Source organism: Petaurus breviceps, unplaced genomic scaffold, assembly GCF_028583685.1.
Source record: "Petaurus breviceps papuanus isolate PSGF00001 unplaced genomic scaffold, PetGlider_PUasm1.0 90919, whole genome shotgun sequence".
Lineage (NCBI taxonomy): Eukaryota > Metazoa > Chordata > Mammalia > Diprotodontia > Petauridae > Petaurus > Petaurus breviceps.
In genome coordinates, this window is record NW_027187378.1 from 5,381,536 (window position 1) to 5,404,309 (window position 22,774).

At 36.0% G+C, this 22,774-nt stretch overlaps 1 protein-coding gene, 1 long non-coding RNA gene and 1 pseudogene across 2 annotated transcripts in view; 1 reads left to right on the forward strand and 2 right to left on the reverse strand.

Moving 5' to 3' along the window:
- The window catches only part of LOC138151883 (uncharacterized), a 78,028-nt gene extending 67,074 nt beyond the window's left edge, over positions 1 to 10,954 (forward strand). The window contains exons 2-5 of the long non-coding RNA XR_011165955.1: positions 4,478 to 4,579; positions 8,134 to 8,169; positions 9,311 to 9,364; positions 10,319 to 10,954. This is a non-coding gene — a long non-coding RNA (uncharacterized lncRNA). The remainder of the gene's footprint in view (positions 1 to 4,477; positions 4,580 to 8,133; positions 8,170 to 9,310; positions 9,365 to 10,318) is intronic.
- The window catches only part of ESF1 (ESF1 nucleolar pre-rRNA processing protein homolog), a 99,752-nt gene continuing 86,162 nt past the window's right edge, over positions 9,185 to 22,774 (reverse strand). The window contains exons 12-14 of the mRNA XM_069075432.1: positions 15,572 to 15,648; positions 10,256 to 10,402; positions 9,185 to 9,548 (exon numbers count right to left, since the gene is read on the reverse strand). Of these exons, the coding sequence (XP_068931533.1) occupies positions 9,255 to 9,548; positions 10,256 to 10,402; positions 15,572 to 15,648 (518 nt within the window). The 3' untranslated portion in view covers positions 9,185 to 9,254. The remainder of the gene's footprint in view (positions 9,549 to 10,255; positions 10,403 to 15,571; positions 15,649 to 22,774) is intronic.
- On the reverse strand, positions 12,446 to 13,393 carry LOC138151882 (large ribosomal subunit protein eL6-like; annotated as a pseudogene).

Sequence of the window (22,774 nt, forward strand, 5' to 3'; positions counted from 1 at the left end):
TAAATCAAAACCTCTTGTGGTTTCAACCTGTAATCTTAGATCACTGAATGTCTGACTTACACTTTCAGTAATCACTCTTAATAATGTGCCTAAATTTGTAGGAAAGCACTGGGGCACTTCAAGCATCTTGGAACTGCAAAAACAGAACGATTTGTCTTATTTTCCCTCAACAGTCTTAGGGGCTTATTTAAATCTTCTACAGTTGTAATGTCATGTAACTGCCCCTGCTTCTCCAACGACAACTCTCACAGCTCTCTACCAAATTAGCATGATTTGATGACAGGCACAACAGAGAAGTATTGTCTTGTCTCATCAAGAGAGAGCTAGGATAGAATTCAAACAATTCTGGCTTAAACACAGATACTCACTGTCTCAATGCTACCAGCTATTTTAAAAGCTAAACTAACATTACAGGAGCCTGACCTTCAGCATCTTGTTTACCATGCTGGCTAAGGGACTAAGAAGAGAGCAGCTCCTACTCAGGCTACGAGCCACCAGGGGATATTCAATGTGTCTTTTGGGTCACTGAGAAAGAACACTTGAAGCCTATGGTCTATGAAAGTCTAGAAGGTCTATCATCAGTGCCATTCCACTGTTACACTTTTAGATAGGAAGAAAGAATGAATTGGGAAGTGTTAGTCTAGAGAAAGGAAGGCAAAGGAGGAATGTGACAACTGTCTTGAAGGATGATCAGGTAGGACTGTAATATGGAAAAGGAATTAAATTTCTCCTGCTTGGCCTTCGAGGGTAGAGCCAGGAACAATAAGCATAAGTTGTAGGATTTCAGCCCAATATTAAGGAACAACACCCCCCCCCCCGCTTTTATTAACTATCAAAGCTACCCAAAAGTGGAAATGGAATGCTTTCAAAGGTAATAGATTCCCCCTCAGTGGAGGCCTTCAAGTAAAGGCTGGATGACCACTCATAAGCCATGTTCTAGAGAGGATTTTTCTTCTAGGGACCATGGGACTAGAATCTGAGAGCTCTTCTGACTCTTCAGAATTTATGATTTTTGCTATTACCAGTGTTTCAGTTAGGCTAATTAAGGCAAGATCATCATCGTGGACTAATTATTTTCCATTTGTCACATCCTACCTATAATACTTAGCTCTAAATGGGCATCAAGTGAAAGTATAAATCCATCATTACCACTGGAAAAGAATTTTAAGCACATGATGTTGAATCAATAGAATTATTAGACCCTATTACCAATTTACCGAGCAAAGAGAAAGCACATAAAGTGCCAGAGAATGTCTTTTTAAAAAAAAGTACCTTAATTGCAACTTGAAAAAAACTTTTCAATAATTATTTGAACATCTCTACTATATATGTATATGTACATCTTATTTATATCCATACACATACACACATATGCATATATATATTTGAGGAAGAATTAGAATGAATAGTTATTAGTTATATGGGACAATTTAAAATGTTTTGATGATGATCCAAAATAGCAAGAGATTACTGTTTTTCCAGCTGTCAAAAACCTCATTTAAAAAGCAAACCCAGGTAAATCTATGCCACATAGCTTTATTCATCCCAAATGAAAATTTGGCCCAGACTTGTGATTTCATTGGTGTGAGGAATTCTCAGTATTTAGAAACTCCCTCCAATAATGCAAATTAATAACTTTTCTGCAATTTCTAATCTTTAAAAAATCAATTTAAAAAGCAACCAAATATCTATTTTTCTCTTCCTCCTCCAAACCCTTATAATACATGCATAGTTAAGCACAACATTCTCACATTAGTCATGTCCAAAAAATGTCTCCTTCTGATTCAATCATTTGTCAGGAAGGGTGTTTCATGAAGGAGTTAAAGAATAAGCATTTATATAGGACCTATTATGTGCCAGGCACTTTACAAATTATCTCATTTGATCCTAACAATAACCTGGGAGATAGGTACTGTTATTATCCTTATTTTATAGTTGGGGAAACTGAGCCAAACAGAAGTTAATCTACTTTCCCAAGGATACAAATCTTGTAAATAAATGCCTGAGGTGGAATTTGAACTTAGGTCTTCTAACTCCAGCCTCAGTGCTCTATCTGTTGCACTATTTAGCTGCCTTCATCATTGGTTCTTTCTGATCATGATTGCAACTGCATTAATCAGGGTTGTCTTTGAAATTTGTCTTTAAAATGTTTTTGTTATTGTATATTTTTATGTTGGTTCTGTTTGCTTCATTCAGCATTATTTCATGTCTTTCTAGTTTTTTCTAAAGCCTGTTTTATCATTTATAATTATAAATTATAGGGGTGGCCAGGTAACACAGCGAGTAAGAGCACTGGCTCCAGTGTCGGGGATGACCTGGGGATCGAATCTGGGCTCAGACGCTTATTACCCACCCAGAAACACCTGGCTGTGTAACCTTGAGCAAGTTACTTAACCCCAATTGCTTAGGGGTGGCCAGGTGGCTCAGCAAGTAAGAGCACCGGTTCCAGTGTTGGGATGACCTAGGGATCAAATCCGGGCACAGAAACTTAGCACCACACCCAGAAATAACTGGCCATGTAACCTTGAGCAAGTTACTTAACCCCGATTGCTTAAAAAAAAATTATAAATTATAACTATCATTTATAATTATAAATTATAACTCTCATTTAATGTAACTACTAATCTTATAGAGCTGTTTAGGGGCACTGCAAGAATACCCATAGTCATGCAGTCATATATCAGTGAAAGGAGCTTATTAACTTAGGTCTTCCTGATTGGTTCTCTCTCTATTGTACCAGGCTGCCTTTGTACAAGGGAGATGACAATGGAGAGTGTCAAAAAATCCAGGGGAACAAAAATATCACTTTTACAAATTTCTTGAATTTGTTTCTTTCAAATTTTCTAAAGCTGTAAATTAGGTCTGGTATAGATAGGAACTCTGAGTTGCGAAAGAAACTATGCATTTTCCTTTGGAAGTCTTGTGACTGAGATTAGAGGGGAATTAAATAAAACAAAATGCATTGTGTGGATAAATGCAAAACTTTACATCATTACAAATATTTTATCAAAAGTAGAAAGAATAGGGGGCGGCTAGGTGGTGCAGTGAATAAAGAGCCGGCCCAGAGTTGGGAGGACCTGAATTTGGTTCTGGCCTCAGACACTTAACACCCACACAAAAAAACTAGCCATGTAACCTTGGGCAAGTTATTTAACCCCAATTGCCCTCCAAAAAAAAAGCCAAAAAAAAAAAGTAGGAAGAATATAGCTCAAGTGACCTTTTACACTTAAAATGCACTTTTCCTAAAGCTACATGGTACAAATTCCCTCCTAGTTCAACATAATCTGAATCAAGGATTTGTAATTAGTTCCAATAGTAAAATACATATCAATTCAGTATTCACTGAGAACCTTCAGTCATTCAAGCAGGATAGCTTTTAAAAAGTTCTTTAAAATGCTAGTCATACTGTTCTGATTATGCCCAATTTGGAAGGTTATTTTAGGTACTTGGTGCCTCTTCATTAATAAAACTTTATAAAATGTTATACTGTCAGCGTTAGATATAGTCTAAGGAAGAAAATATAATTATACCTGACCTGTCTTAACAGTAATCAGAATTGTACCTAGAGAACTGGGAATATTATCAAATTATAGCCCAACCTACCACAAGAGATTTCTTGATGGCATTTTATGTAGGGGGACTTGAAGTTTCTTTAATTTTTATATAACAAAAAGGTTAAACTACTTAATCATTGCTGATAACATTATTATCTATGCCATTGAAAATACATAAAAAAATCTGTAGGTTAGATTAGAAAGCTGGAATTCCTTCAATTCAGAAAAATTTTTGAAGGGGCTCAGATGGCAAACTCCTGAAATTTTCTCCAGAGGAACCTTGAAATTGGGCCAATAGCTACTCTGGATAAGAGATCCAAATTAAAAAACAACAACAACAAAAAAACGCATTTGTACCAAGAACTGCTTTGGAATTCTCTTGCCAGTCAAATAGAGTTTAATCTTTCAACCATCTTTTAGGCAAAACAGAACTGCTTCACTCAACCTTGAAAGAGTGTGGAAGAAAGGCTCTAGATAACTGTCAGTTTATGTTCAAGAATTTTCTCAAAAATAAAAATTTTAAGTAAGTTTAGTTACTACTTCATGTTCACATTAAGTTGAACTCTCTAAAGTATGACAGATTATCAGTTGGCCTCACAGCAAGAAGACACTGCTAATTAAATTCAGAACTCATTGAGAAGTTCAAGCAACTCAAGACAGAGTAGTAAGTATAAAAGGTTTTGTGGTGATGTGGTAAAATGACTCAATTTCAGTTTTCATTAAAACCCCCCCAAAACTCCAAACCCACAATTTAGAAGTTGGCATTTCCCACAACACACCATAAACTCAGTGTAAGTTATTGTTATATTTGTTTTGGCAGTCAATGCCATGGATTTTCCATCTCCATGCTCTGGTAGGATTTGGACTATATCACACACGTAGACTGGCCACCACTTTTTACACGTGTGTCTCTTTTTCCACAGGCTGCTGGCAGCCCTCTTTATGGATTAAGAACTGTTAAGAGGAAGACTATCTCCACCACAGATACTGAATAAAGAGTGCAATATTAAGTCTATCTTAAAAAGGTAAGTGTGCCAAATTAAAGAACTATTTATATCAAATGGAATATTACAAGGTCATTGGCTTGGGTCTTGATTTTTCATAAACATTGGGATAATTAGGTTGCACAGTACATAAAATGCCAAATGGAAAAGCCCATATTTACCAGGTAAATTAGTAAAGGACTCTTCAATGGAATTACTTATCTAATTTTAGTTTACTGAAATTATCACTTATGAAGTGTGACAACTATCACCAATGCCTTTTTTCCAGATCAAAAAACTATAGCAAAGTCTCTAACCAGGAGGAATGATGGAATATCTATTTCCTCCTAAACCTCATGACATTAGCAAGGGCAGAACCTCTCTAGTCTAGATCTGGGGGCAGTAGTCTAATGTAATGGTACTCACAGTTATGACTCTGGAGTCACATTTTAAATTGCCATTTACTAAAAATACCATTATTGTGAGCTGTACCGAATGCAGTATAATAACATCATACTTTTTTCTTTTGGCCTTTTGGAGGGGGGAGGATAGGGCAATTAGGGTTAAGTGACTTGCCCAAGGTCACACGGCTAGTAAGTGTTAAGCGTCTGAGGCTGGATTTGAACTTAGGTTCTCCCAACTCCAGGGCTGGTGCTCTATTCACTGTGCCACCTAGCCGCCCCATAACATAATATTCTAATCATGAGGCTCAGTGGATAAGACTGCCTGCTAGTCCTGGAATCAGGAAGACCCAAGTTCAAATCCAGACTCAGAAATTTACTAGCTGTGTGACTGGCAAATCACTTAACCTGTTAAATCTTTACATTTCCTCAACTGTTGAATGGGAATAATAGCACTTACCTACCAGGTCTGTTGTGAAGATAAAATGAAATATCTGTGAATTGCTTTTGCAAACTTTAACGGTGCTTATGTAAATGTTACAATTATTCATCTGATACAGAAATCTTAATTCTTGGAATAGTTTCAGATTATATGTAAATATTCAAGAGCCATGGCATACATATCAGTGATCTAAGAAAAGCAAGTTATACACTGAAGTCATGACATGTGAGGCCTAATTCCAGTTCTATTACTAATTCAACTAACTTAAATATGGATTATGTTTCCCCAGTTGTAAAATATTGATAATAGTTTATTTCAGTCATTAATCCAAGTACTTAGGTGCCTCCTTTGTGCAAGGCATACCGTGCTAGGTACTGGCAAGATAAATAAGTTGCTTACACATCCTTAGATGTACTATTTAGAAGTTATTACTAAAATCCAAGAAAATGGGAAGAGGAGTGGGGTAGGAAGAACAAGGTCACATTGCATTCAAAAAGGAAGAAATCCTATCATTTTTGCTGGTGCCTAAAAAACTGAGACCAGTCCCTGAAAATCTTATTTCTTCAGTATTGTCCAGGTCTGGGGGTGTACAGCTGTAGATAAAATTTAATATTAAACTTTGCTTTAGGTAATAAATATATTCTTTAAAATTTATTTGTACATGGAATTCTAAATGTGCTAGGGGGAGAACTAAATATGCTTGTGGATACTTGAGGGAAGGGGAAGAGTGAAGTCTTCATTGAAGTAGACTGAGATTTAAAGGATAAGCAGGAATTCAACAGAGAAAGGGAGGTAAGAACATTTCAGGTCTACGGACTACAATAAGTAAAGGTAAAGAACAGCATGATTCAGTTTAGCTAGAATATAGAAAATATGGAGGAAAGGAGCATGAAACATAGAATGTGGGGACCCCTGAATACTGAGTGGGGAAAGATCTATAAAGATTCAGTCTAGTAAAGAAGGATGAATTAGTGAAGAATGGATTAGTGGCTGAAAGCCTCTTAGTAGGCTATGGCAATAGGCCAGATGGATAATATGGATGGTTGCAATGGTAGTAGATGAGCAGTTATGAGTCATGTTACATGAGTGTCAACAGGTCCAAGAAATTGATCAGAAAAGAAAGATAAGGCAGAGTAGCATCATGAAGGTCCAATGTAGGAGACCACACAGTGACATCAGGGCAAATGAAGTCAGGAGAAAAAGATAAATTTTCTTTTGTGATGAGTTTTAAGTACTCATGGGACCTTTAGATGTAGCTAGCATTCTTTATTCAGTTAGATATGGACCTGGAGTGTGAAAGAGGTTAGGTATGGGGATACAGATTCAGGAATCATCTTAATAAGAGGTGATTGTTAAGGTTCTGGGAATGAATTAAGATTTCCAAAGGAGATAGCACACAGTGAAGAGAATGAATGATGAGTAACTTGGTGGAGGGTGGAAAGGTAATACTCACATTCAAGTTTTAGGAAGAGAATGACATAGAGCAAATGTAGGAGGAGGTGGTGTGTGCCTGAAGCAAACAGAGGTGTAATCCATTTGGGTGTACCTCAGTAATATTAAATGCCACAGAGAGTGAAGGATGGTTAAGTACTGAAGAAAAAACCACTAGACTGGCAGTTTGGGTTGCAAAGTGTAAAGGAGCATGTAGGTAGTGAGGAAGTGAAAGCATTTAATGCAGATGAATTTTTCAATGTCTTGACAATGAAGGGGAGTCAGTCATCCATGAGAAAAGAGCTGGATTGAAGTAGGAATGGAGTTCTTGTCAAATGGTCTCAAAATTCTCAGTGGAGGAAGCTAAGTTATCTGCTATATATTTTGGGTATAGAGATGTGGTTGCTACTTGAAGTAGGAAGAAATAATTTGTACCTTGAGGAAACAGGCAGTTGAAAAAAGTAGGACAGTTGAGCAGTAGGGAAGGCCTGGCTGAGATTAAGCAACATGTATATCTGTATATGTACTAAATAAACTAGTAAACTGTTCATAAACTTAAATTAATTATAAAATGTATTAAAGTCACTGATGAGCATTTAAACAAGTGTTAGGATAGACAGATGGAAAGGTAAAGCCAACTGGTAAATACAGTTGGGTAATTTAATGGTGTCACTGCTTTGTAATAAAAACAATTCTCTCTTCAGGCATTCCAAAGTTCTGGCAGCTAGCTCTAAACAATTCAAATGTTCCATTTTTTTTTTCCTGCTCAAAGGCTTTTTGAATTCCTTTTTTTTCTTTGATACCACACTAATGAGTTTTGCATTCCCTTACACTACAAAATCATGCTACATCTGCAAGCTTGAATTTTAATACCGAATATGGCACATTTACTATTAAGCCATAAACCCAGCCAAACTCCTTTTGCATTCCTAAACTACCACATTTAGTATTTGCTCCTACTGACCATTCCAATTTTATTTGTGTATATATTATTGAAGTGCAATACTGACTCTTACAAACGGTCAGTTATTAGCTGATAAGACCTAAAACAGATGCACAGATGAGACCAAAGATTTAAAATATTAAAAAGTGAAATTTTTCACTTAAAAAAAAAAAAACTTTTCCTAAGTTTTATAGCAGCATATCCACCTATTTAAAAGCTGAAAGTCAGACAAAAGAATTCTCCACTACTTCAAAAAGAAAAATCACTGGATAAAATTTCTTCATTAACATTTCTAGTTATTAGAAATATGAACTTGCTTTTCATCTTCATTATGATTTTCTCTTCTTTAAATTAATTTTTCATATTTTTTCCCCTACAGTATGCATTTTTTAAAAATACAGATAAACGAGAAAAGGTGAGAGACATCCCTTGATCTTTCTGTTCAATCTAGCTCCTTTCCCATGTGATTTCTCCCCATCTCTGCTAAGCTTCTATAAAAAGTTATCTACAATCTACTTCCTCATCACTGGCTGACTTGCTTCCTTAAAACAGAATAAATGAACAAAGAGACCTCAAATAGTTATTGAAAAATTTAAATTCATAACAAAAAATACGTGTGTGTGTATACCTATATACACACACCATATATAGGTTTCAAAGAAAGGTCTTAGGGTTAGTACCTTAAAAAAATGTCAATAGACCAAACTACTAGCCTATTAACCAATAGTGAGAACTTGCACCACCATTACAGATTGCAACCTGTCTAGAATGCTCTGGATAAATTTAAAGAGAGTTGTCTAAGGTTCAGAGAGGTTAACAAACTTAACTGTGAGTCACAATTTCAATCCAAGTCCCCTTGTCTGCAAAGCCAGTATTCTGTCTAGTAGGATACAATGTATTCTTGACTTTCTTTTAAGGCTAGATAAAGAACTTAAAAGACTTCCAAGCTACTATGACCAGACTGATTTGTTGGTGATTTGCCATAGTACATAAATATCATCAAATTAGTCCTAACAAGGTTATACTGTAAGACTACAGAATTCTAATTCTTCACAAATTAAACTTTTAAATACGTATTAAAATCTATTTTACCGATTCTCACTTAGTATACAACTTGATGTTATGAAAAAAACAAATTCAAGTTTGTATATATTTGAATAAGAAATTTTCGTCTATACCCAAAACCTGTAGGCAAACTGTATGTTGGAAAGTGTGCTGGATTTGGAGAGAAGGCGTCTAACTCCAGGCTCTGCCCTTAGTAGCCGAGTAAGACACAATCTCTCTGGGCTTCAGTTTCCTCATCTGCAAAATGAAGAAGTTGGCCTCTAAGACCCATTCCAGCTCTAAGTCTATGCTTCTGTGATTATTCATGGAGAAAAATATAAAAATAGCCAGCAGAATCAAAGTTTAAATCCTATGCCAGAAAGAGCTTCAGTCATTAAAAATAATTTATTCTTTCAATTTAGGAGAATGCATTTAGGATGTATCAAAGTAAACAAGTTATTTGACTTTCTGTTTTTTCCTTGCTTGAAACTCCTGTGTTTTGTTTTTGACAGATTTAATTAGCATCGACAAAGCAGGATCTATGGATTTCTTTGCTGTTTCCTTTTGTAGGTCATTCTCTTTTCTCTTTATTGCCTTTGTAAGTTCTTGTTGTTTTTGTTCTCTCTGTCGAGCCTTCTCCTCTAGGATTTTTTCTACAGCTTTTGTTTTCTTGAAATTAGGATCAGAAGGATCTAAGTTGAACAAGTGGGAAGTATACATTGCTTGGAACCGAGTATCTGAAACATCCACCTGCAAATTCAAACAGAAAGAATAAAATCAATCCAAATGATCCAGCAATAACAAATGCTAAGGGTCAAATCCTAATAGACTGAAATCTCTCTGAGAGTAGGAACCACATAATTATTCATTTTCTGCTCCCCTACACTGTCTAACAAAATGTCAGGGATAAAGAGAAGGTATTAAAATAAATTACCTTTCTTTTCCTGGCATCTATAATCTTTTAAAACATTTATTCAATTAGTTTTATTAGGACATAAATGAACAAAGGATTAAAAAGGTAAGAACCACAAGTTAACACATAAAGTTACTGAGGTCAAGGCAAGAAGTGGATAAATTACCCAAGGGGTAACTAACCTTCACAAGGGAAACTCACTCTTCCATATCCACAGACTGCCCTCTAACTCTAGATAGCTTACAGTAACATTACTACTAATAGAAAAATAAATAAAAATATCCCTCTACTAATTACAGGCCAGAGGCAGCACTGCCTTTAAAAAAAATAGAAGGCAATAAAAAGTAACATTAAGTTTTATGGACAATTGAATTTGATCATAAGGTGTTTTAGACATGACTATTAACCTATCAAGGGAGCTCTACTATTCACGATTTTGTCCACAAACCTATCCTTGTTTTAATTTTTTCTTAGAAAAACAATGTATTCCTAATAAGTAGTGCTGACCTACTGAAGAACAGTTTAACTTGCATGTTCTTGTTACCTCAAAGTCATCTTCCAATAGTTCCTTCTTTTTCATGAGTTTTTTCTTCTTCTTTTTGCTCAGGTTCTGTTGCTCTACAATCTTGTTGTAATTGAAGTGTTTCCTGCCATCCTCTTCATCATCCATCATAAGCAAAGCCATTTCAGCCTGTTGCAAGAAGAAACAGTTCACATAGACAACATTTCTTTCCAATAGAGTATGGGACACAGATGTCCCCTCTCTAGCCAGAGAAATCAATCATTAAAGCTCCAGGGTAACATTTGTCATTTGTAAACTGATTACAGACAATAGTAAAGAAAAGCAGAAGTCTTCAAACTGCAACAATGCAAAAAGTCTTTTGAAGCTACTACAGCATTGAGAACAGGTGAAGGGGAAAATCTGTATTTTAAAACAAAAGAAAATTGCACTAGACAAACACACACACATCTTTTAAAACAAAGAGGATTATTAGCTGGGCAAACTGCTCGTAGATATGACTCTGTGCTGTGAACTAGGAAAGGTGACCTGATACCAAAAGGCATTGTAATGTTGCTATTAACCTCTCTTGTATTCCTAATTTTCTGAATAACAGGAGATTTAAAATATATTTCTCTAATACAGTATCTGTTTACCCCAACTTCTATTTTATTTTTTAGTAAAAAATATGGTATATCTCAGAGACTGAATGATTAAACATTTCATCTTTACTAATTAAACAAACCATGTGTGATCTCTGAATTTACACTAGAGAGTTGGAAAATGTCTGAAGAAAAAATGACTTATTTCTGTGTATTGAATGGGGGGTATAAATAGAAGAATATGTTAAAATACCATTACAACATTTGGAACACACAATGGAAAAAATTAAGTATAAAGTGATCTTTAAACTTATTTTACTTCAAGAGTTGTTTCAAAAAGAAAATTTTAGAACTCCTGGTAATTTGTATAATAATATCTTGATACTTTCTATATCAATTAAATTTATAGGATTTCTCTTTTTGTCTTTGTGTGTCTCTCCCCTCTCATAAAAGGGTTGTTTCTCAATTTGTAGACCAATATTAAGAATTTACTTAAAAGTAAAATAACTAATCTATGGCAAACATGTGACATTTAAAAAACACTTTACCTAGAAATGCTTATTTGTCAGTTTGTCTTCAGCAATTCAACTCATTTTATGTGATTTATAACTTGATACTATTAATAAAGTTACTAGTTTATTTTCTGATGTACTGATATCTGGCAGTATAGCACCTAAGTCATAGACTCTCAGCATTTTAAAGATGAAAGGTATTTTAGAGATTTTATATTCCAATATTTGTATCTGCTCATAAATTAGGAAAATTAGAAAACTGAGAGTTTGTGTTTAGACTACGGTCACAGAGCCAAGACTAAAGCATTAATTTCCTTAGTCTTCTCTCTTTTAGGCTAATAATATACATTGCCTCCTCTTTTTAACTGGATCTTTGGCAATATTTCCTTATCAGTGACTTTTCCTGAAAAACACTAGAATCTCAACAGGAAACAAATCTGTTTATACTCCCAATTTTCAAGTTTAAGTAGCCAAACTAATTGAATTGTACCTTATACATCTTATAAATCTAGTTTAAGTTCTGGTACATAGTGAATAAATCTAATAGATATTTTCTTATTAAGCAAAACTGCATTATTAAAATATATGAGAAATATACTGCTGATGGAGCTATGAATTGGTACAAATATTCTGGAAAGCTATTTGGAATTAGGCTAAGAAAGTGACTCAAATTTCCAAACCTTTTGACCTAGAGATTCCAAACATGCAAGACATACCCTCAAAGAATTCAACGATAAAAACGTTATATGATAAAATAGTGATAGTAGCACTTTTTGTAGCAGCAAAGTACTGTTAGTTAAGGAAAAGCAGATGCCATTGAGGAATGGGAAAAAAACACCCTAGGGCATATAGAATGTTACTGTACTATAAGAAATGATGAATATGAACAAAGAGAAACATGTTTATGGTTACATGAACTAATGCAAAGTGACATAAGCAGAAGCAGGAAAGCATCATATACATGGAATACAATAATATTAATAGAAAAGATAAAGAATCAAAATTGAATGCTATGAAACTAATGACTAAGCTTGACTCTGAAGAAGAGATATAGGAAAATGTACCCTCCCCCTTCCTTTTTTGCAGATATGGAAGATTATAGGTATAGAATACTACTCATCTTTTTTTTTTTTTAGCTATTGCAAATATTTTAATAAGTGTTCTGTGCAAGCAAGGCATTTAAAACACCAGTTTGTGAGGATAAACTCCATTGGAGAGAGAGAAGACAGAACGCAGGTAGCCACGGAGCTGAGGAATTTTCTTGATTTGGGGTAGGATCTGAGAGTCTACTGTTTTCTGATCAGCCTTGCGCTACTCTGTAATCTCGTATTTCTCTTTTTCTGTGTCAAAAATCTCTCCTTCTTGGTGTCTAGGTTTACGGAGCCTCTTCTTCTTGAAGTAAGCATCAGTAAGATGATTTGGAATTTTCACTCCTGAAAGGTTAACCCGGGTAGAAGTAGCAATAACAAATTTCTGATGGGTCCTTCTCAGAGGAACACGGTTGATGGTCAGAGGTCCAGTCACCAGTAGCAAGCCACTAGCCAGCTGCTTCAGGAAAGCCACTCGCTTGCCCCTGTGGCGGCCAGTGAGCATGATCAGAACGGTACCTGGCTTGATGCTAGCTCGGAGTCTCCTCACATGCTGGCTAAAGGGCTTTTTGCCATGACTGAGCAGCTTTCTAGGCACATCCTCAGTAGGGTAATACCTAGGCATTTTGCGAATCTTTACCACTCTAGTTCCTCCATTCTTATCGCCACCAACAGGCTTTGAGATAGTAGCAGGCACTTTTTCTTTCTTCTTCCTTTCAATCTGGGTTTTTGGGGCAGCGTATTTCCGCTTGTACATGGCTCTCTGGGAATACATTGCCGACCTGGAGTATCTACCAATCCCTCGGGCCAGGACTGGGTTCTGACTGCAATGCTTTAGAGGCTTTTTGACCTTTTCAGCTACATCTTCCTTTTTGTTCTCTTTTTTTTCCTTTTTGACCTTCTTTTCCTTGGGTGACTTTTTGTCCGCCATCTTGAGAGACGGGAAAGAGAGCGAATACTACTCATCTTGATGGACTTGGTTGATATGCTATGATTAGTCTTTCTGAATTGTTTTTCTTCTTTCTTTTCAAGTATTTGTCATAAGATAGATTTTACTGGGTAGGCAATGATGGATGGATTTATTGAAATAAGAAAATGATATAAAAAGATATCAACAAAATTTTGTGAAAAAGTAAAAGCACATTATGCACCAGAAAAGTTAGAAGCATTTCACGGAATCTTAATGGCCATAAAAATGTGTCCTGATTCACTAGTTTGTATTCTATTGGTCGGTTGTTGTCCTTTGTTCTAGAAGAGAACCAAAATGACTTCACTATGCTAGTCAAGTTTGCTGAAACTGATGGTTCCACGTATGGATGCTGTGGTGATGGCTGATGGAGCACCTGTGTTTTCTTGTTGTTAATTGTTAGGCCAAAATCAGCACAGGCAGCAGAGAACTGATCCATACTCTGTTGCATCTCAGCTTCAGAGGCTGCACTGAATGTACAATCATCTGCAAACAGAAAATCACACACCAACACTCTCTCCACTTTGGTCTTAGCTTGTAGCCTTTTCAAGTTAAAGAATTTACCACCAGTGTGGTAGCTGACCTTGATGCTGTGTTCATCCTCATTGAAAGCATTTGACAAAATGGCTGAAAACATCATGCTAAAAGCATGGGAGTAAGCACATGGACTTGTTTCACTCTACTTGTGACTGAGAAAGCATAACAGCATCATCCATTATTTAGAACCCAAATAAGCATGCTGTCATGAAACTGGTGTACAATACTGATGAACTTCTCTAGGCAACCAAATTTTGCCACGATCTTCAAAGCCCTTAAGACTGACAGTGTCAAAGTTCAGATTGATGAACACTGTGTAGAGACATCTGTTCTGCTCCTGGCATTTTTCCTGAAGTCTGCTGTTGGGCAGCAAACACCATACTGTCTGTTTTTTGACCCTTTCTGAAGCCACACTAACTCTTGGGCAGATGACCATCTTCCAGGTGAAAGAAAAGATATTAAGAAGGCCTCTGGCAAGAATTTTTCCAGCAATGACTAAGAAGATGCTCCTCCCCCCACCCCCCCCAGTGATTGTCACAGGATAACCTACTTTCTTTTCCTTTACAGAGATGCAAAACAGAGGAATCCTTGAACTCTTAAAGGATAACCTCTTTTCATAGAACCCAGAAAATTTCATTCACCTTTTATATAAGCAGTGGACCCACACCTTATAAATCCTGGCTCGAATAGAATCAGCACCAGGTGCTTTGCCACATAAAAGAAGCCTAATGGTATAAGGCATTCAAAACCTCTTCTTCAGCTGGAAGTATGGCTAAAGAGGGACTGACTTCAACCTGAAATATATAGTCAATGGTTTCAGCATTGACTGATGATGGTCTGTGGAGAACACTATGGAAGTGTTCAGCTCATTTCTCCAGGATCATGTCCTTTCACTAATCAATGTGACTCCATCAGCACTGGGTAGATGAGATGAATCATAGGTAAAATGGTAATGGGTGATGTCTTTTGACTTGCACAAAAACTGGATTTAAGTGAGGAAGAGTTGTGTGAAGTCATCAGTCTCACTCTTTCTTCCATAGTGATCAGAGTCCAGTGGCAAGACAAAAGTCAAAACAACTGGTGATGGCTCAGGATGCACTAGATGACCCTGGAATCTTCAATGTCTAATCAAGTTCTAGGTGCTCCACAGCATCTGCTTCAGTCGCCTTCATGGATACTGGAACAGACTATTCTTATCTGACCATTATGCTGTGGGAAGTCTTCACATGTTTGGAGTAAACATCTTAATTCACCAACAGGTTTGAGGCCCCTTGGTTGGAACCACAGTTGAGAATGGGATGGCAGGTAGACACCAGAGGTGGAAAGTGGCCCTAAAAAGGGGCTTGGTAGCTCTCACATCAGAGATACTAGTCTTCCCTTAACACCCTGTACAGCCTGGGAGATTGAGTTGCATGTGCAAGAGACAGGAAGATGGCCACTAAGCTATGAAAATATCCAACAATTTCAAAATGGATATGGATATAGTGTTTATATATGAATAAGAATAAAATCTCCCTTTTCACATAAGAGAAAAAGCTAAATATGTACTTGTTAACATTTATATTCAGATAACACTGCTGAGATATGCACACACAGCAAATATTTTATTTTGCTGTGTTGATTGCCCACTGGGTGTGATATCTCCAAATTCTTACATTCTGTCTTTCAACCTCAGCTTCTTCTTCTGGAGACTTTTCATCCTTGGAGATTTTCTTGCATTTTTTCTTTGTACCTAAAACAATAATAAGAGACGTGAATTTTAAAGAATTTAAGGCTAAGAATACTAAAAAGCTTCACTGCCAGGAAAATAGAAGTGAATTTCAATGGCATTTTACCACATTTCTCCAAAGTCTTCCCTTTCTACTTCTTGCCCCAAGGTCTTTCGAAGTTAGTATGGTTACTTAAGTATTACTTTAGAACAATTTACTGGAAAAGAACCACATTTTCTTTAAATAAGACAGTGATGATTTTCAGTAAATAAATATTTTCACTATTAGTTGTATTTAACCTAAAAAAATTCTTCCTGGGACTTTTCCAGATCATGCTACATGAGATGAAACACTTATCTTTATGACATATAAATTCAACAAGCATTTGTTAAGCCCCTACTATTTGGAAGTCACTGTGCTAGGAATACAAAGATAAAAATGAAAGTCCCTATTTCAAAAGAGTTTACAAGATATGATCGAATAAATAAATACAAAATATTAACAAAATGAGAGGCATTGTAGTGTAGTAAATAGGGAGTTGCCCTCAGAGTCCAAAGACTAAATGTTAAGTCTTGACTCTGACTCCGTGTGACAGTGGGTAAGTCTTTAAACCTCTCAGTGAAAGCCTGAAAAAGTGTAGAAGACGTATGAGTGGAAAGAAGGGGACTGATCTAATAGATGTCAAGAAGGTAGGTTTGGCAAATGAATGGACATGTGAATTGAGGCAGATGGAAGAGAGTTAAGAATAGCTTCAAGGTTTCAAACCCAGGTGAATGGCATGAAGGTGGCTTTATCAAACAGGAATGATGAGGTCTGAAGGTTTGGGGGGAAAAAAAGAATTCCATTTTGGATTTATATTAGGGAGTCTTCTATCTAGAGATGATAAGTCAATCTACAGGAGTTAATAACATCACTAAGATAGAGGGTATAGAGGAAAGGGTCCAGGGCTGAGCATATCAGGACACCCATACTTGGTAGGTGGAAATAAGATGGTGACTCAGCAAAGGAGACTGAGAGAAGCATTTAGATAGGTAGGATGAAAACAATATTTCCAATGCCCTCCTCCAGAGTACTCTCTCCTACCTTGGCTTCTGTGATACTACTCGACTCTTCTGCTACCCATACCTTTACAGAACTGCCTGGAGTTTTGACAGATTAAATGACTTATCTATGGTCAGACATACAGTATCCGTCAAAGGCAGAGGCTCTATTCTCTATGGCATGTATTACACCAAGCTAGGAGCTACAGATTCAAAGAAAAGCAAAGACAGTCCCTGACCTCAATGAGTTCACATTCTAATGGGGGAGACAACATGCAAATAACTGTGTACTAACAATATAAAAACAAGATAAACTGAAGATAATCTCAGAGGGATGACAGTATCATTAATGGAGATCCAGAAAGGCTTTTAACAGAAGGTAGGATTTTGGTTATGTACGTATGTATAGGAAGTTCATATGTATTACTATAGCACTTATTAAGAGAAATGTAAAACCTACAGTCTAATAATAACTAATGATGAAATGTTTACCATATATTCCTCAGGTCCAATACATACAATAACGAATCTACATTAAAAAACCCTTTTCTTTTATCCATATTATTTCTGTCTTTTGTCTCTTTTATCTAGCACAGTTCCTGGCACATAGTAGGAACTTAATACATACTTGTTGACTGAGTACCTTCCTACAAGTGTCTATAGTTGAAACTTCCATTTTACCAAGGTCTGATTTTCAACTTCGTAACAAAGCTGCCTATTTTTTTTAAGGCAATAGCTTCTTTTGAAGTCAGTGAGAATGTTCCATGTGCAGAAATAGTGTGGCAGGGATGAAAATCAGGCTGTATGTGATTAATACACAAAAAAGAGATAAAGATCTTCATATACAGCTGTGGGAAATAATTTCAAAGAGCCCATAATGAGCTGTTCCAGGTTTTGTAACAACCTGGTGAAAAGTCATAAAAATACACTTGAAAGACTACAGGATGGGCAAGGGGAAAAGGGATCTCAAAGTTTGCCAGGGTTAAAAATTACATTCAATTTTACTATGATCAATTTTTTGGGGGGAGGCAAGGGAGAGAGACTAAAAAAATAACTCACTATACACTATAGTGGGAAGTTTTGTCAGAAAACAACATGTAAATTCCTATTCTAGATTTCCAACAAGGTCTTATTAGCAGATCTCAGTTTATAAAAACCAAACAGCTTTTTCTCTCTTTTGGAAAGTATTCAGACTTAGGCTGGACATGGTAGTACAAGGGAAATTAAAACTGCCTGCTCTGAAACTCTATCGCTATGCTTTAATGATTCCGTTGTCAATGAGCATCTACTAGCATCACTGAAAAAAATAGTATAGTTGAAACTGATTACACCAAGTCAAAAACTTTGTAGATTCGAAAGTATGAAATTCAGTTAAGCACAGTAAACTGAATAATTTTTACTCAAATACCTATTATTACTCTTTTGGAATAATCATAAACAATAAAAATGGTATAGATTTACTAATATTAAGTATCCCCTCCTCACTGAGATTTCCTTCAGGAATCTCATGTGCAAACAGGATTTCTGCAAATTAATACCTGTAGCCCTGCCTCTAACTTTCATTATAAAAACCACAGAATTTTCCTCATAGGAAAAAATTTAGTTAAACTGGAAACCCCTAAATGCTAGAAGACTGAAAAAAAAATTGGAAATTTCTTTTGAAAAAAAAAGGGCAAGTAAATAATCATAAGTGACTTATATAAGTTTTAAAGTTTACAAACCACTTTACACACATGGGTAAGAGTCCTTGTCCAGCTGGCAACTGTAGCTTCTATATAACAATTCATTTTTTCTACTCCAATATTCTTGTCTCATAACCTTCTCTGAAATATTTCAAAAAGGAAAAGCTCCCTCACTGAATATCCTGTTATCTCACACTTTCAGCTCCTAGAATTTCCTTTCCTTACCTTTTTTACTCTGAATATTTAGAGCACATGATTACAAATACATGACCAATGAAAACCTGTTTTCATCAACAGAAAACATTACTGTTGCTACTATGAAGGGGTGAAAATCTACTGCTTTTATAAGTCCACTTGGAATCCCAGTGATTTAATTTGTAAGAGGGAAAGCCTAACTGCCAATCCCTTCTACCAGGTACCATCTGTGTCAGTCTCTATCCCTTTCAATATCCTATCCTAGCCTTTTCTACCTCTTCCGCTATACATGCTGGTACCTATCATAGTTTTATTGTTAAACTGTTTTTCTTATTAAACCTGTGCCCTTTCCCACTGGAAATTACTTCGTATTTATTTATATTTGTACTTGCTGTCTTCCCCCATAGGGATGGAAATTCCTTAAGCTCTGTTTTCTTTTATCTTGCTTTGTCTTCCTAGTGTTTAGCATACAGCAACTGCCTCACAAATTCTTGTTGAATTACAACTAATCCATGATACAGTTCATTCTGAGCTACTTGAGATGGAAAACCCATGTCCTTACCAAACAATGGTTTATTAAATAGATAAAATGGTTAGGACAGAACAAAGTGCAATAAAATAAAGTTAAAACTTAGTACTCTGTTTAAAAAATTAAATTAACAAATCAAAATAATTTTTTGCTCTTTACAAGCAATAAGAAAAATTCTTGAGTAATTGTGAAAAAACATAATGAATACCAAAACCATTAGTGTTTCTGAAACTATGTTAAGCATATTTTTAAAAATTCTATTTGTTATGCATTTTGGAGGAAATCTAGAAAAGAAAACCCCACAAAGTTCACCATTGAAGGAAAAAATTTTTGTTAAACAAATCTAGTGTTAATATTAAATTAGAACCTAATGAGAGTCAAACATCAAGTCTGGTTATCAATGAGTTTAAATGTCCTGTCTGTTGGAGGTGATGTCTAACTATCTGGCTTTATAAAGTAGCTTTGGGCAAAGGTACAGTAAATCCAAATGTTTTACAATGCCTTTGTGCCACATAATGGAAGGACTTAAAACAGATACCCATCTAAATACTGAGAAATTAAGATCATCATGTTGAGAGTATTTTTTGAAAATTAAATGTTTAATTTCATGTCAAGAACATTCATGTTCTAATTGTACTTCTATACATGACTTGTAATTAGTTGTGATAATTTAGGGAGTATATTAAATAGATAACCCCCAAAACTTGCTGAAGTGATTTATTTCATGTAATTTCCTCGTATTTTTTTTCTTTTTTGCTTTTTGGTGGGCAGGTAAATTGGGGTTAAGTGACTTGCCCAAGGTGACATGGCTAGTAAGTATTAAGTGTCTGAGCCTGGATTTGAACTCGGGTCCTCGTGACTTCAGGGCTGGTGCTCTATTCACTGTGCCACCTTGCTGCCCCAATCTCCCCATATGTTCAGGAGAACTGTTATCAATTAACTGCCCTACCTGAGACTGAATTTCTTTATCTTTTGACCAGCGGAATTTTAAGCAGTGAAGTTGCCCGAAGAGAAAATAGCAAAACAAAAGGGAGAAAGGATAAAAGTTTAAAAAAGGCCAAAATAATCCACAAACTGTACTATTGGTTTTAGTAAATGGGAACTAGCTCAATATCTTTTTTTTAAGTACTAAAAAGCAAAATGTGTCTTTGCAATAAAAATTTACAATGAGAACTAAAAATTAATGTACCTGTGCAGCCCATAGGTGTGTAATTTTATTTCAACAGCATAAAAACAAATCTGTGCTACAAAATGGTGAAATAGATCTAAATTCCAAATCTTCATAGTAATTGTTTACTATGGTGCCCTAAAACCAGTGGGTCTACAACAAATTTTGCTAACTGATTAAGTTCCTCTCTAAGCATCACTATCCTCGTTGAAGAATTTAAAACACCGCTCCCATTATTCTCCATTTATTCTTCCTTACAGCTTATAGATATTCGTAAGTATATAGTTAAATTTTTCTGGGGATTCCTCAAAATTACTGAAGGTTTTCCCCAACTAAATCCATGTGACTACTGGTAAATCTATTATGCTTCATGCTGCATGCTTCTCAGGTAATCATTACAAGATACAATATGAAGAAGACATACATTTATCTTCTATCTCTTTGCTTTGAATCATGAGAGGCAAAATTGGGGGATATGGAAAAAGAGGTAAAGGGGATTCTAGAGTTTTGAGATTAATATTTGAGAGAAAAGATATTTAAAACATAGCACAAGGTGGATCTCAACAAGGTAGAGAAAGAGTCAATGCCCAGATTTTTCCTGAGGAAATTCCCTCTCAGAAAAAAAAAAAGGTAAGCCTAGGTATAAAGATCTAATTTCAGGAAGCATTATGGAATTTGTTAAAAAGGACATTTTAGAAGCCATGTTAATTTTATATTAATTTTCCTAGGAAACTTTTGCTAATTTACCTCTAAAAATTTTATTTGCAATTTGAAGATACTGATTCTAAGAATCCTAATACATAAAAAGGTGCAAAACCATTGAATTTATCTTACTAATTTTACTCTAAGCTTTACAACCCAAACAAAATAACTATGCCAATGAAAGAAAACTTTGGAACTAGTACAAGGAGACTACAATCTTTTATATATCTTCAATGCAAACTTGGTTTCCTGAAATCAGAGGATGAGCCAGCCTCAACTCCATCATCTCCTGAAAATAACTGCTCAGGTAAGATAAAAAGAATATACAAAGTTTCCATTTCCCTTTCCAGTTTGCAAGAATCTCACATATTATATTGCCTTTCTTTATACATCTTAATCTTGTTTTCACCAGTATGATGTCAGTACTTAAAGATGTAACCACCAGGAAATAATTTTAAGTAATTTAGATTTCCCTGTTGAGAGCCACTTTGGCCTACCACTCACTAGGGTCAAAAAGTAGAGAAAATTCATAAAATGAGTCTTTCCTGTGCCAGTTTGGCTCTGTCCCAGCATCGTGGCTTTTGGGGGTATGTTTGTGAGAAGTAAACAATTTCAGGGGAGGATGAGTAGTAGTAGGGGAGAATGGAAAAGAAAAGTAGAAAAGATCAGATATATGCTGTTCTCCAAAATGATTTAAGTGTTCCTCTGTCTATTTCAAGTAACTAAAGCATGCATTTCAGCAAAGTATAAAGAGTGGAGAACTTATTAAGTGGCATAGTAATAGAGGTTGGCAAATTGGTTCACAGGTTTAGAAAAAGAGAGAGTGTGGCAAGTTATGTGCTAGACTTGTGAGAAAGGAAGGCCTGGTTATCACTCAATACTTGAGAGCTGTGTGACCACCAGCATGTCCCAACCTTTCAGCCTCAGTTTCTTTATCTAAGAGTAATGAGGAGGCAATGAGATCTACAGTACCTTTCTCACAAGATTTTCAGGTTCAACCAAGAGAATACTTTGCAAACTTGAAATCATTACATAAAATTCATTATTGTTCTTATTACTACTTTAGATCTACTTTTTTTTTTTTTTTAAAGCAACTGGGGTTAAGTAACTTGCTCAAGGTTACATGGCCAGTTATTTCTAGGTGTGGTGCCAAGTATCTGAGCCTGGATTCGATCCCCAGGTCATCCCAACACTGGGGCTGGTGCTCTTACTCGCTGAGCCACCTGGCCGCCCCTCTAGATCTACTTTTGACTTCAAAGACTTTTTACCACATAATTCAGCTGCCCTCTCACTATGCTTTCCAGTCATGACAGAGCCTTTCTTCCACTGGTGAGTTACTTTTAGGGGCTCCATTTTGGGGAATGGGTATAGACTGCAATGTTTTATTCCCCTCTCACTTATGGCTTCTGACTCTAAGGACTGTTACCACATCCCACATAGGTATCCCATATCTCACCTCTTATCTCACCCTCCCCTCCAACCCCATCAATATGCTGCCTTCTCCATTAGCATGAGAGTACTGTAAGGTCAGGGGAATGCCTTCTATCTGTATCTCCAGTCCTTAGCATAGTCCCTGACACATAATAAGAACTTAATAAATAAATGCCTGTTACCCTCTGTAGTGCCAATGCAATATTTAGAGCACCGATCATGACTATAAATATTCCCACATGGTGCTTGATCACAAAATCTAGCAGACTCTCCACATATAAGACAGAAGCAAAACATTTATTCCAGAAAACCAAATCCTAACACCAGGAAGCCAAATCCATCACAACAACATAGAAGCTAATGCACCACAACACAGCAGAGTCACACCATCCTTTAGCCTTC